Source organism: Phaseolus vulgaris, chromosome 11 (genome assembly GCF_000499845.2).
Source record: "Phaseolus vulgaris cultivar G19833 chromosome 11, P. vulgaris v2.0, whole genome shotgun sequence".
NCBI classification, from domain to species: Eukaryota; Viridiplantae; Streptophyta; class Magnoliopsida; order Fabales; family Fabaceae; genus Phaseolus; species Phaseolus vulgaris.
The window spans coordinates 18,733,275-18,746,680 of record NC_023749.2 but is presented as its reverse complement, the minus strand read 5'-3'; the positions used below and the strand labels follow the sequence as shown (position 1 = coordinate 18,746,680).

The 13,406-nt window shown below is 50.4% G+C and overlaps 1 protein-coding gene across 1 annotated transcript; it reads left to right on the top strand.

Moving 5' to 3' along the window:
* Positions 1-611: 611 nt before the first annotated feature.
* Positions 612-9,599, top strand: LOC137836046 (uncharacterized). Its single transcript, XM_068644863.1, has 2 exons — positions 612-989; positions 9,570-9,599. The coding sequence occupies exons 1-2, from the start codon at positions 612-614 to the stop codon at positions 9,597-9,599; spliced, it is 408 nt and encodes a 135-aa protein (XP_068500964.1).
* Positions 9,600-13,406: the final 3,807 nt, after the last annotated feature.

Genomic DNA, 13,406 nt, shown 5'->3' with positions numbered 1-13,406 from the left:
TGGAAGAGGAAAGCTCTGGCTCCCCCCTCATTCACCGCTAGAGGAAGAAACCAGTGGTTGAGGGGGTCTCGTCTCTCCAGCCTGGAGAGATCGAGGTGGTAGAGGTAGAGGAAGGTTCACCACCTCCCCCTCCCTCTACTCGACCTGCCCCAGAGCCCGCATGCCCACCTTCTCCTTGCCAACAATCGCCCCCAATCTCTCAACCGCCACCTTCCCCCCCAGCAGGCCAATCACCTGGTCCATCCGCTCACCCTGCTGGGGGTGTTTCTGCTCAAAACGAGTGTGCCCCGCCTCCACTAACAATCTCCACCGCAAGTGCTGAACATGGTGGGTCTGGCTCGCGCCCAAGCAACACTGGAGCCAACCATGAGAACTTCAGCAGAGTTATCTCCATGGTGCGACAGCACATCAGCAACGGGGAGCTCGTCGACTGGAGCGGGGAGGAGATAGATGCACACCTTGCCAAGCAGGTGGTGCTCTCGCTGAAGTTCTCCACCCAGCATCGCAAGCAGAAGGCCCTAGAAAAAAGGGTGAAGGAACTTGAGCACGACAAGGAGTCGCTGCAAAGTGACCTTGAAGCCGCTCAGGGGTCTGTTGAGCTGATGCGGGGCATGGTAGAGAGGGTCAGGAGGGAGTATTTGATGCAGGTCCAGGAGACCATCAAGATGGAGATCTTGATGGGGCAGACTGTTGGTCCTCTGGACTGCAAGGTGGCAGAGCTACAGGCTGAGAATTCTTCCTTGCGCGAACGGAGTCAGATGGTGGAGGAGTTACAGGCTGAGAACGCCTCCCTACGCCAACAGGATTCTCAGCGGGTGGAGATGCTCAAGTCTGCCAAAGAGGCAACTGCTGCTGCTGAAAGGAAGCTTGAGGAGGCAGTGGGCAAGCTGTCTGAAGCTGCCTCCTCCCTGGCTGCCCTCACCACGCAGAGGGATGCTGCAGAGGCTTTGAGGCGAAGTCTGGAGGCGGAGAAAGAGGACTTGATGAACGTGGGCGCTGATTCCCTCATTGATGGATTCGAGCTGGCGCTCGAGCAAGTCCGCTGCGTCCTCCCAGAACTGGACCTTTCACAATTCAGCATTCATCACTCGGTGGTAGATGGAAAACTTAGGCCTCCTACTCCCTGAATCTCTTCCTTTTTGTAAATTTGACTTCTTCTGTACAAAGCTTCATTCTGTAACCTTACGTTTCTGCACCATTCAACTCATTGTAATTGACAATTGTATGAGCATCTCTGGTGATATACCTTGATTTTAACTGCTCAATTTCTCTTTGTATTTTCTTTGAACTTCACTTATCTTTATGTGCGCGACCAATTGTTAGCTAGTTTAGGTTCAGCGCGATCTTGGGCTTTACCTTTCCTTTCGCACACGACTAAGTGTTAACCAGCTTAGGCTTAGCGCGATCTTGAGCTTCGTCTTTTACTTTGCGCACGACTAAGTGTTAACCAGCTTAGGCTTAGCGCGATCTGCTTCTCTTACTCTTTGCGCGCGACTAAGCGTTGACCAGCTTAGGCTTAGCGCGATCTGCTTGATCACGACTGGCTATTCCCTCAGCTTGGTGTTTAACAGTCCTCGTGCGCTGCTTTGCACTACTAGCCAATTACCGACAACTCATCAGTGATCGCTCTTTAGTCTTTACTTAGCTTTCTCTGTCGCTCTAGCGCTAAGTGCATAAAGGACTTTGACATCGATCGCTCAAAGTGATGCCTCGTCTTGGGGAAAGAAAGTGTTTCTCGCTAACCCCTTTTCCTTTCCCCAAGGTCATCACCCTTTGGCGGGTTGAGTCGCTCATTCCCTGTCTCACTCCTGGGGTGAGAAAGGTTTCTGACTAAGAGTCTTACTGGGCCAATATTGGTGTATGCCAAGTGGGTAAGGACGTTTTGTCAAAACCTTTCCTTTCCCTCCCTTGGTCTTACTAGCACCCCTGGCTTTTCAAACCTTTAACTGCTTGCGCTCACACCTGGGGTGAGGAAGACTTAGATCGGTGCCAGTACTTGCGCCTAGGGCAAGTAGGGCCTAACCAATCACCTGCACTTGCACCTGGGGCAAGGAGGATTTTTAACTTTAATACTTGAGCACACTTGATATGCTGGAAATTTTTCTTTAATTGGGTGGCCTCGTTAAAAACCCTCTTTAGGGAAAAGAGTGCCCCCTTGTCTGTTCAACTGTTTCCACCACATACAAAGCATGTGTCTTTTAGCGCGAGAACGCCATTACTGTACAACTTTAACTGAAATAAAATTTTAAATGGGTGGCGTTCCACGTTCTGGGGATTGCTCCTCCTTCCAAAGTCTCTAGGCGATAGGCTCCGTTCTCTAATGTCTCCACCACTCTGTACGGGCCTGTCCACTTTGGGGATAACTTGTTCTGCATGTCATTCTGATGCGCCTTTCTCATCACCAGATCACCTTCCTGGAAGCGCCTGGGCCTCACTTTAGAGTTGTGCCTCCGCTCTACTCTCCTCTTCACAGCTTCAGCACTGACTCTGGCCTCTTCTCGCACTTCGTCTAGCAGATCCAGATTCACCTTACGCTCTTCATTGGACTCTTCAGCAACAAAGTTCAAGAATCTGGGGGAGCTCTCCTGTATCTCTACAGGAATCATGGCGTCTGTCCCATAGACAAGGCTGAAGGGTGTCTCATGGGTGCTGGACTGTGGGGTGGTGTGATAAGACCACATAATTCTGGGGACCTCCTCTGCCCAGCCTCCTTTGGCCTTGTCTAGTCTTCGCTTCAGCCCCCTGAGCAGCACTCGATTTGCTGACTCCACCTGCCCATTTGTTTGTGGGTGCTCCACTGAAGCGAAAACCTGTTGTATCTTTAGCTCTTCACACATCTTCCTCAACTGATGACTGGTGAACTGGGTGCCATTGTCGGAAACCAGCCTCTTGGGTATTCCGAAGCGGCAGGCAATATTCTTCCAGACGAAGTGTTCGACTTTCTGTGCGGTGATGTGTGCAACTGGCTCTGCCTCCACCCACTTGGTGAAATATTCGATGGCCACAATGAGGAACTTCATCTGCCTTGTCGCCAGGGGAAAGGGTCCTAGGATGTCAATCCCCCATGTATGGAATGGCCACGGGCTATGGATGGACCTCAACTCCTCAGGGGTGCCTTGTGCCAGTCTGCATGCAGCTGACATTGTTTGCATCGCTGAGCAAACCTTATGCAATCTTCCTTCAGCTTTGGCCAGTAGTACCCCGCGCGGAGTACTCTACTTGCCAAAGCACGACCACCTACATGGCTTCCGCACACCCCCTCGTGCAGCTCAGACATGAGTCTGGTGCATTGCTCGCCGTGTACACAGATCTGCACAGGGTGAGAAAATCCAAATCTAAATAGGCTTCCATCTATGAGAGTAAACTTACTTGAACCCCTCTTTATTCTTTTTGCCTCTGCCAGATCGAGCGGGAGTACACCATCTTCTAAGTATAGCTGGTATGGCGTCATCCAGGTGCCGGGTTCCTTCTCCGCATGAACCTCCATCGACTCATCGGTCTTTGAGGGTCGCGATCTCACCCTCGGTGCTCTCAGCGTCTCTTGAGTCAACGACCGATGACCGATCGTTAGACGCTCCATTGACTTGTATACATGAAGCACCTGGTTGTCTGATGCAAACGCGCGCGGCACCTTCAGGGTCTCCTGAATGACAGTCCTCTGCTTCCCCCCCTTGCCAGAGCTGGCCAGCTTGGCAAGCAGGTCTGCTCGGGCGTTTTGCTCTCTTGGCACATGCACTAACTCAAACTCGGCGAAGGACGTCTTCAGGAGCTGCACATACTCCAGGTAGGCTGCCATCTGGGGGTCCTTTGCTTGGAACTCCCCGGTAACCTGCCCGGTGACCAGTAACGAATCGCTCTTGGCCAGCAGATTTCTTTCTCCCATTTCCCTTGCTAGCAACATTCCTGCGATCAGGGCCTCATACTCCGCCTGATTGTTGCTAGCTTTGAAGGCGAAACGGAGGGACTGCTCGATCAGTACCCCGTTTGGTCCTTCCAGGATGACTCCAGCGCCGCTTCCCTGCTGATTGGAGGAGCCATCCACCGATAACACCCATCGGAAATCTAGCCCTTCTGCAGGTGTCGCGATGGATGATAGCTCGACTACAAAGTCCGCGAACACCTGCCCCTTGATCGGTCCTCGGGGCTCGTACTGAATGTCAAATTCTGACAATTCTACTGCCCATTTGACCATCCTTCCTGCCACATCAGGTTTCTTCAATACATTCTGGATAGGCAGATCAGTCATCACCACCACTGTGAAGCTGTGGAAATAATGCCTGAGTCTTCTGGCTGAGAATACCACCGCCAGAGCAGCCTTCTCGAGGGCCTGGTACCTTGTTTCAGGGCCTTGCAGCACCTTACTTACGAAGTAAACAGGCCTCTGGGTCTGGTCCTGCTCTTGCACCAGGACTGAACTGACTGCCCTCTCCGTAACAGCAAAGTATAGACGAAGAGGGATGCCTACCTGGGGCTTTCGCAAGACTGGTGGGCTTGCCAGATATCCCTTCAACTTAATGAAGGCCTCCTCGCACTCCTGCGTCCAGAGAAATCTGCTGTTGCGCTTGAGACACTGGAAGTATGGGTGACCTTTCTCCCCACCAGCAGACATAAATCGGGACACTGCTGCCAAGCGACCGGTGAGCTGCTGCACCTCCTTCACCGTCGTTGGGCTCCTCATTGCCACGATCGCCGCACACTTCTCCGGGTTAGCTTCGATTCCTCGCTCTGTCAAGAGGAAACCCAGGAACTTCCCAGCCTCCACACCGAATATGCATTTCTCAGGGTTGAGCTTCAGCCTATACTTGGCAATGGTGGTGAATAGCTCTTCCAGATCAGCTGCATGATGCTTCTTCTCTTGGGACGTAACCACCATGTCATCTACATAGGCGTGTACGTTCCTTCCCAGCATGGGCGAGAGCACCCTATCCATGAGCCGCTGGTAGGTAGCCCCCGCATTCTTCAACCCAAATGGCATGACCTTGTAGCAATAGCAAGACCGTTCCGTCATAAACGCGGTCTTGCATTCGTCCATTGGGTGCATCCTGATCTGGTTATACCCTGAGAAAGCGTCCAAGAAGCTGAGTAGCTTTCCCCCCGAGGCGCTATCAACTAGAGCATCTATACTGGGTAGGGGGTAAGAATCCTTGGGGCACGCCTTGTTGAGGTCAGTGAAGTCCACGCACATTCTCCACTTGCCGCTGGCCTTCTGCACCAGTACCACATTCGCTAGCCACTCGGGGTACTGGATTTCTCTGATATGCCCTGCGACAAGGAGCTTCTGCGCTTCGTCGTGGATCACCTTCCTCTTCTCCTCGTTGAATTTCCTTTTTCTCTGTCGCACCGGTCGAACCATGGGGTCCATCGATAGACGATGGCAGAGGAAATCGGGGTCGATTCCTGGCATGTCGGATGCTGACCATGCAAAGGCATTCATGTGCTTCTCAATCACACCCATGATCAGCATTCCCTCTTCTTCAGCGAGGGATCCCCCTAACTTGAACTTTCTTCCCCCGACGTCCACTTCGACCCATCCCTCAGCTGGGTGGGGCCTTCTCTCGCTGGCGATGACCGCCCTCGCGATCCCTGACTCGCGAGGGGTGATCGCGCCTTCCTCTTCTTCTTCGACTTGGGCTACCTGGGAGCCCCCCACCGCAGCATCCTCCATCCTCTGAGCGCCCTGTGTCTCCCTGACCACCGATCGCTCTTCGCGCACGCCTGGTGGTGGTTTCGTGGTGACATGACATACACTTCTTTTCTGCTTCAAGCTGTTCTCATAACAGCGTCTTGCCTCAGCCTGATCCGACTTGATGGTTATCACGGTTCCCTCCATCGACGGTAGTTTCAACTTCATGTGCCTCGTTGATGGTATTGCGCCCAGTCTATTGAGCGTTGGCCTCCCCAACAGGACATTGTACGCAGAAGGGGCGTTCACCACCAGGTACTTTATCTTTTCAGTGCGGGCTGTCGTTCCGTCAGTGAACGTTGTCCTCAGCTCGATGTATCCCCGCACTTCTACCTGATCCCCTGCAAAACCGTAGAGACAACCAGTATACGGTCTTAACTGATCAGGGGACAACTGCAGCTTGTTGAATGTTGGCCAGAACATGACGTCCGCCGAGCTTCCTTGATCTACGAGTACCCTATGCACCCGTCTTCCTGCTGTGATGAGAGAAATGACCACAGGGTCGTTGTCGTGCGGGACAACGTCCCGTAGGTCAGCTTTCCTGAAGATAATGTCCACCTCAGGGTAATGACTCTCATTCACTGCATCTACCGCCATCACAGATCGAGTGTATCTCCTTCTTTGTGAAGCTGTGCATCCCCCACCAGAGAAGCCTCCAGCGATCGTCTGCACCTCCCCATGCACAGGGACTTCATGCTGTTGCTCTCCAGTTTGGGATCCTGACGCGCGATCACCCTGCGGCTCACGCAGGTAATCTGCTAGAAAACCAGACTTCACCAACTCTGCCAGTTGGTGTCCCAGCGCCAAACAGGAATGAAGTGTATGGCCAAAGGCCTGATGAAACTCACACCATTCATTCTTCTTCCTTCCGAGTACCTTATCTGTCTTCTCTGGTACTCGTAGTCTTGCTGCTACGGCAGGAAGGGCGATGAGATCCGCCAATCCCACCATGAAGTTGTATCTCGGGGGCGCGTTATTCTCCCTTGCACGCCCCTTACTCTGGTCTTTGCCTGGTGCATAGGGATGAGGTTTTTCCCGCACCTTCTTCCCCTCTTTGGCCTCATGCACCCTTGCTTGCTGTGGTTTTCCTTGCCCTCCACGCGGTCTGGGTGGTGCAGCACTTCCCCTCTTCTCAGAAACCTCTGTTTCTGCCACTATGTGCGCCACCGCACGTCGTCGGATCTCTGCAAAGGTGCTGGGATGGCTCCTGATGAGAGACTCGCTGAAAGGGCCAGGCAGCACTCCCTTCTTAAACGCGTGCACAAGCATATCTTCATCTTTGCTGGGTAGTCTAACCACTTGTGCCCCAAAGCGGTTGAGGTGGTCCTTCAGCGACTCCCCCTGGTATTGGCGCACGTCGAACAGGTCGTAGGACACCACTGCAGGTGCCTTGTTGACGATGTATTGTTCAGTGAAGAGCTTCGAGAACTGAGAGAAAGACGTGATATGCCCTTCTGGTAAACTCACGAACCACTCCATGGCGATTCCGCTCAATGTGCTCATAAACATCTTGCAGTATACAGCGTCTGAGACCCCAGACAACATCATCTGGGTGTGGAATGCCGTCAGATGCGCCTCCGGGTCTTCTACCCCCTTGAACGACGCTTTTACCCCCACCAGGTTGGGAGGCACCATGGTTCCCATGATCTCAGGGGAGAATGGCATGGGAAATGCCCTTGGAGGTGAGGGCTGCCTAGACACCCTTTCGTCAACAACGTGCTCCCTCTGCGCCTGCAGCGTTCTTCTCAACTCTTCGTTGACGCGATTCAGTTCGTCGTTCCTGCTTTGCGACGCAGCTAACTCCGTCTGCATCCTTTCTTGTTCGACTTTCGACGCTGCAGCGTTATCCTGCAGCGTGCGCACCATTTCCAGGACCTGCGCCATTGTCACAGCTCCTTCATCAGCGGATGGCGCAGGTGATGGTTGTCTGTTTCTAGGCATCTTCTCTATCAAAGAAACTGATAAAACTCTGGTGAGCTTTAAAACTGTGGTATATATGGGACAACGATTCACTCGGGCCCCACGGTGGGCGCCAAATGATCCTGCCGGCAACTTGAACGTGGGTGAATCGCTTCGTAACACTCTCTGCCCTGTCTTCGCGACTGCGTCTCCTGAAGAATCACCTTCTGAACTTTCTCTCAGATGTCTTCAAAATGTGACCTGCAAAATACACAGACGGCGCCTCTAGCGGCCGTTTGCACTCCGACGATCAAGTTAGTTCAACAGAACCACCAGAAACTGGAAACTAGTAATGTGTGTGTGAGAAAAACTTGCACTCTGTTTTTCGTCTATCTTTTTCCTCCCTACTCTCACTCTGATTCTGCCTTTTATCTCTCTTTCCCTGCTTCTGGGCATAACAGAATTCTGTTATGCTTTTCTGGCATGTGTCAGAACCCTGTCATGCTTTTCAGAGAAAGCGTACCTTCAGATCAGCAATGGGGAGCGTGAGAGTCTGCGCATGTCTGCGCTTGGCTGCGCCTGTCTGTACCTTTAGCGGTACGGAGTGCTCTTTTGTCTGGACCGCACCGCTCTCAGATGATGACACGTGGAGGCCTGCAACTCACATCTAACCACACACGTGTCACTTACTGGAAGGGCTCTAGCGCCTCTCTTTGTCTAAGTTACGCCCTTGCGGAGTAACTTAGGATGCTTCTCTTATCTGGGTAAATTGCATACTCTTAGGAGAACGTCGGGTGTGGCTGGTCTAGGCGCACTCACCAAACGTTACTCTCTGCGTAGGCGACTTACCCTTCAGGATGACACGCACGTAATGGGTTGAGGGAATCACCAATCACCGACTGGCTTACTAGTTCCCTCAGGCCACTCTCGTGCATGATTCCTTGAGGTGTGCTCATGCGAGGTCCATGCGTAACGCTCTCGCTGGGAACCTTAGTCCCAGTTTAACTGCGTGTAACACGAGACCCCGATGACAATACACCCGATGACTGATCAGTGTTTATTCGCTACTCGCGCTCTGCCTCCAGGCGCGAGTCTGGGAACTGGTCTGCTGGTGGTCACTTGGCTACTGACCACCGATCACCATTCTGGGTGATCTATCCCCCGACCTCTCCGCCGCCTGATCTGTCGGTGGTAACTTGGTTACTGACCACCGATCACCTCTCTTGGCGATCGTCCCCCTACCTCTCTGCCACCTGGTCCACGTGTCACCCTGCGAGTGGTCCACATGGTTCTCTGATGCTGACGTCATCGACTACCGATGACCGATCGGATCACAAGCCCCCCAGTCTCGAGTCGAGAACTCGTTCTCAGCGAAGAGACTAAGTGGTCATGCCTTCAGTCCACGTGGCAAGTGGGGCCGCCTCACGTGCCACCTCACGTGCTGCTTCTTTAACGTTTGGACTCCCTCTCTTAATCTCGCGACACGTGGCGCCATCGATGCTATGTCTCCATGTCTCCATTTGAAAGATTGATGCTGAGAAGGATGGATGACTTTGCTGATGAACAAATGAGTCATCATGAGTCCTCTGTGGCACGTTTTCAAAACCTTGATGAGCAGATTGAAGCTGTTCAAAATCAGCTTTTTGAGCTACAATACGACAGAGACGACTGAAGTCTTTTACTACTTTACTTTCTTATTTTGTGTTAATCTGCTGAACAATTTTTTTTCCTATTTTAATTCGTTCTTCTACTCTTTTTGTGAAGACAAATAGGGGGAGAATTATCTGGTTTGTATGTTGTTACATATCTGTTTTAATCTGGTTTAAATTGGTTTAGTATGTTGCTGCATAAACTCTAATTGTGTACCTCATTCACACTGATTAACTGGTTTTCTTTATGAAAATCACATGGTGAAAACTAGTTCATTGGTGCTAGAGTAACGTGGATATGATTGCTCTCTGGTACATGCATTTTGTCTGTTTTGCAGGTGCTTTCAAATTCAAATAGAACAACATAAGCAAACTAGGGATTTGTCTTCATCAAATAGAGGGAAAATGTTGAAGATAAAGTTTGATGTCTCCAAATCCATGAAGATTGGTTGAAGGCCTTGTTGCTGCTTGTGTGTGTGGGTTTTGGGTAGTTTGAATTTGTAAATTCCCTCTTAGTTAGGATCCAAGGTTGGTTTAATTGAAAAAGAGTGTTTTACAAAGAAGTGGAAAAACAACCATTTGTTTTATCGTTTCAATCGGTTATTTTACACTTAGTGTTTTTGAAACAAGTTTTGACAAAGCTTGAAATTCATTGACCTTGCTGTCAAACCAATTCAATTAGTTGTTTCAACATTTCAACCGATTTTTTTTTTTAAATCCTTAACAGAATTTGTTAAGTTTGGTAAATATATTTTAATTGATTTAAAACTGATTTGGCTAATGTTTTAAATGTTTTTAACATCTTTCAAATTAGTTTTCTCCAAGATTTGCCTTAAGCTTTGAATTTTGCTAAGAGTGGAATATGAATGCTTTGTAACTTTTGAATTCAATCTGTATCAGGTGTGATCAATCCTTATTCTCTCTTGAATACTGTAATTCTGTACACGTGTTGTGTGCTAATCCAGAGGGTGTTTTGTGACCTGTAGTGTGTTGTTTGCCAAATGAGGTGTGTGTTCTTGAAGGGTTCAAGATCACCTCTTTGGTGTGTGGTTTGTAATCAAGGTTGTTGTTGATTTCTTAGTGGAATACCAGTGGTTTCTAGGAACTGGATGTAGCTCTTGGTATAAGAGTGAATCAGTATAAATCAGTATAAGAGTGATTCTTTCTATCCTTAATCTCATTTATATCTGTTTTGACTTGTTTTTATTAATTGCTAATAAAAACAACCGGTTGAATTTATGGAAATATAATAAAATAGATTTGTTTCTTAGCTAACTTGATTCCTTTCTCTTTGATTCTTCGTTGGATTTCTCTATACCTTCAAAGTTTGAGAAAATCTTTTAAAAACAATTCACTTCGCTCTTGTTTAAGGCCTATAATTCTAACAAATTCATCAAGAAATTTCTTCTCATATACTCACTGGTAAGTGTTTCTCTCTATTTTAACTTAATCATAATAAATCAGAGTTGCTTTTCATTTTATCTTCCTATCACTGTACCGACCAGTCCTCGGATTTGGGCGTAGACCAAGTCATGGTGGGGCCCCGAAGACTAGGTCCACTGGGAGGCTGGCAGGACAGGCCAGAGTCTCAGTGAGCTTGCGGGTAAAGGCAGCCAAGGAGGGGGCGGCATTGAGGTGCGGGTCGCGGAGGCCTCGGACCTCGGCAACCCAAACAGTAAAGCTTAGCCGAAAAAGGGTGGTTTCCAAGCCACATTTCAGCACTCAGTAAGGGAGAAGTCAAGGTCACAGAAGGTCCATGCATGGGGCATGGACGAGGTGGTAGGGCGCGTCACAATCAAAGAACCCCTGTGAAAGAGACGACTGGTAAGGGTCACGTCCCAGGGGTGATCTGTATGCATGGCACGTGAATAAGATAGGGCACTCCCAGGGCGGATGACCGAGAGATTGAGTGCATGAGTTGGCACCCAAGTGGTTGTCCTGCGGAGGTTGCACTCCAATAAGGGGGGGGGGGGGTCTTGCATCCTAAATGGCCTTAAGAGTGGGTGAGAGCGACGCTAAGGCGCACCTACAGTAAGCCTAAGTCAGTTCGCAAAGGGGCCAGAAACACTAAAGAGTATATAAAGAGTAAGAACCAACAGAATAAGATTCGCAATTCTAAGGCGAAAGCACACACCTAGAGCTCTCAAAGTTTAGAGTTTTTTTGGTGTTTCTTTGCCCGGTGTTTGACTTGAGCGTCGGAGTGCAAACGGCCCTGAGGGCGCCCTTTGTCTCTTGTGTTTTCAGGTGATTCTGTCAAGGAAAAGGCATGTAAGGAGGAGGGATTCTTGGACGCACAACTGTCGTAGACGCACGAAGACGGCTTAGGTCAACCGGCGGGAACATTTGGCGCCCACCATGGGGCACGATCTAAAACGATTGTCCCAACCGCAAGAACTGAGAAAGATTTATCAAGATTCGTCAAGAATCGATTAAGATGAGGAATACGAAGCAAAGATCTGCTACGCCAGTTGGTGGCGAAGGTCTTACCCTACAACAGATTATGGAGATGATGTAGGGCTTTCAAGAAGCAATGGCAACGACAAGAACTAATCAAGAACACATCCAGATTGATCTGGCTGCGTCGCAAGCAAGGAACGAAGAGTTACACCAAACCAATGAGGAGTTGCGGCGTGAGTTGTGGAATCAGGTAGGGGATTGTAAAGTGGAGGAGCAAGAGGGTGTTACGCCTCCTAGAGAATTCCCCATGCCTTTTTCGTAGGCGATTATGGATGTTGTGATACCAACTACGCTCGTGGGACCGAAAGCCATGTTCACTGGGATGGAGGATCCAGAGGCTCATCTCACAGTTTTCCATACGCAGATGATGCTGGTTGGTGGTTCTGGTGCAGTAAGGTGCAAATTGTTCATGAGCACGTTGGTAGGGACGACTATGGATTGGTTCATCAGCCTCCCTGATGGCCACGTGGCGTCATTTGCCCAGTTGTCAAAGTTGTTCAGGGAGCAGTACATTGCGAATCGCGCTCCCCCACCCAATTCTTACGATCTCTTCGACGTAAGACAGTACCAGGGTGAGTCGATGAAGGAGTTTGTTAACCGTTTTGGGGCGTAGGTGGTGAAGGTCAACACCAAGGACGAGACGATGATGGTTCACGTGTTCAGAAAGGGGATTTGTCCAGGGCCTTTCAGTGAATCACTCATCAGAAACCGCCCCAAAACCTTCGCTGAGATTAGGCATCGTGTGGTGGCTCACATCGCAGCAGAATGGGAGGTGAATGAAAAGCGCGCGTGTGTTGTCCCCACGCGTCCGCAAGCGCTGGCGCGTGCGCAACCTATGAGGGTGCATGAGGCTGCAACAGAGAAGAGGAACCTTGGGAAAAAGCAGCCCTACGAGCCTAGGAAGCCTTAGGCTAGGGGGGGCGCAAGGGAGAATAAGCCTGTGAGGCATAATTTTGTGGTAGATTTGAAAGATCTGATAGCCGTGCCCAACATAGCAGAGAGGTTGAGGATGCCGCCCAAGACTAACAAGAAGTTGGGACCTCACAAGGAGGCTTGGTGTGAGTTTCACCAAGCGTTTGGTCACCCCATACGCAACTGCTTGGCGTTGGGACACCATTTGAACGAGTTGGTGAAGAGTGGGTTCCTAAATGACTACTTGGCGGAGCCAGAGAGGACTGAGACCCCAGCAGCGTCAGGAGAGGATCAGGGGCATGAAATGCCCGTTCATGGGGAGATCCACACCATCTCGGGGGGTTTCTCAGGTGAAGGGTGGGATGCCTCTCAGTGCAAGAGGTATGCACGATCGGTGATGTCAGTAGAGGCGCAAGCGGTGAATGACGTGCTTGACGTCGACCTTACTTTCACGAAGGCCGATCTTCGAGACGTCGTTCCTCATGACAACGACCCTGTGGTGGTTTCTGTTGTAACCCAGTAAGGAAGGTGCACCAAGTGCTAGTGGACCAAGGCAGCTCGGCGGATGTGATGTTTTGGTCCACCTTTAATAGGCTGCACCTGTCTCCCGATCAACTGAGGCCTTACACTGGGTGCTTGTATGGCTTCGCGGGAGACCAGGTGGAGGTACAGGGGCATTTGGAGCTGATGACCACCTTTACGAATGACGTTGACTCCCGCACGGAGAATATAAGGTACTTGGTGGTTAACTCTTCCTCAGCCTATAATATTTTGTTGGGGAGACCAGCTTTGAATAGGCTAAGAGT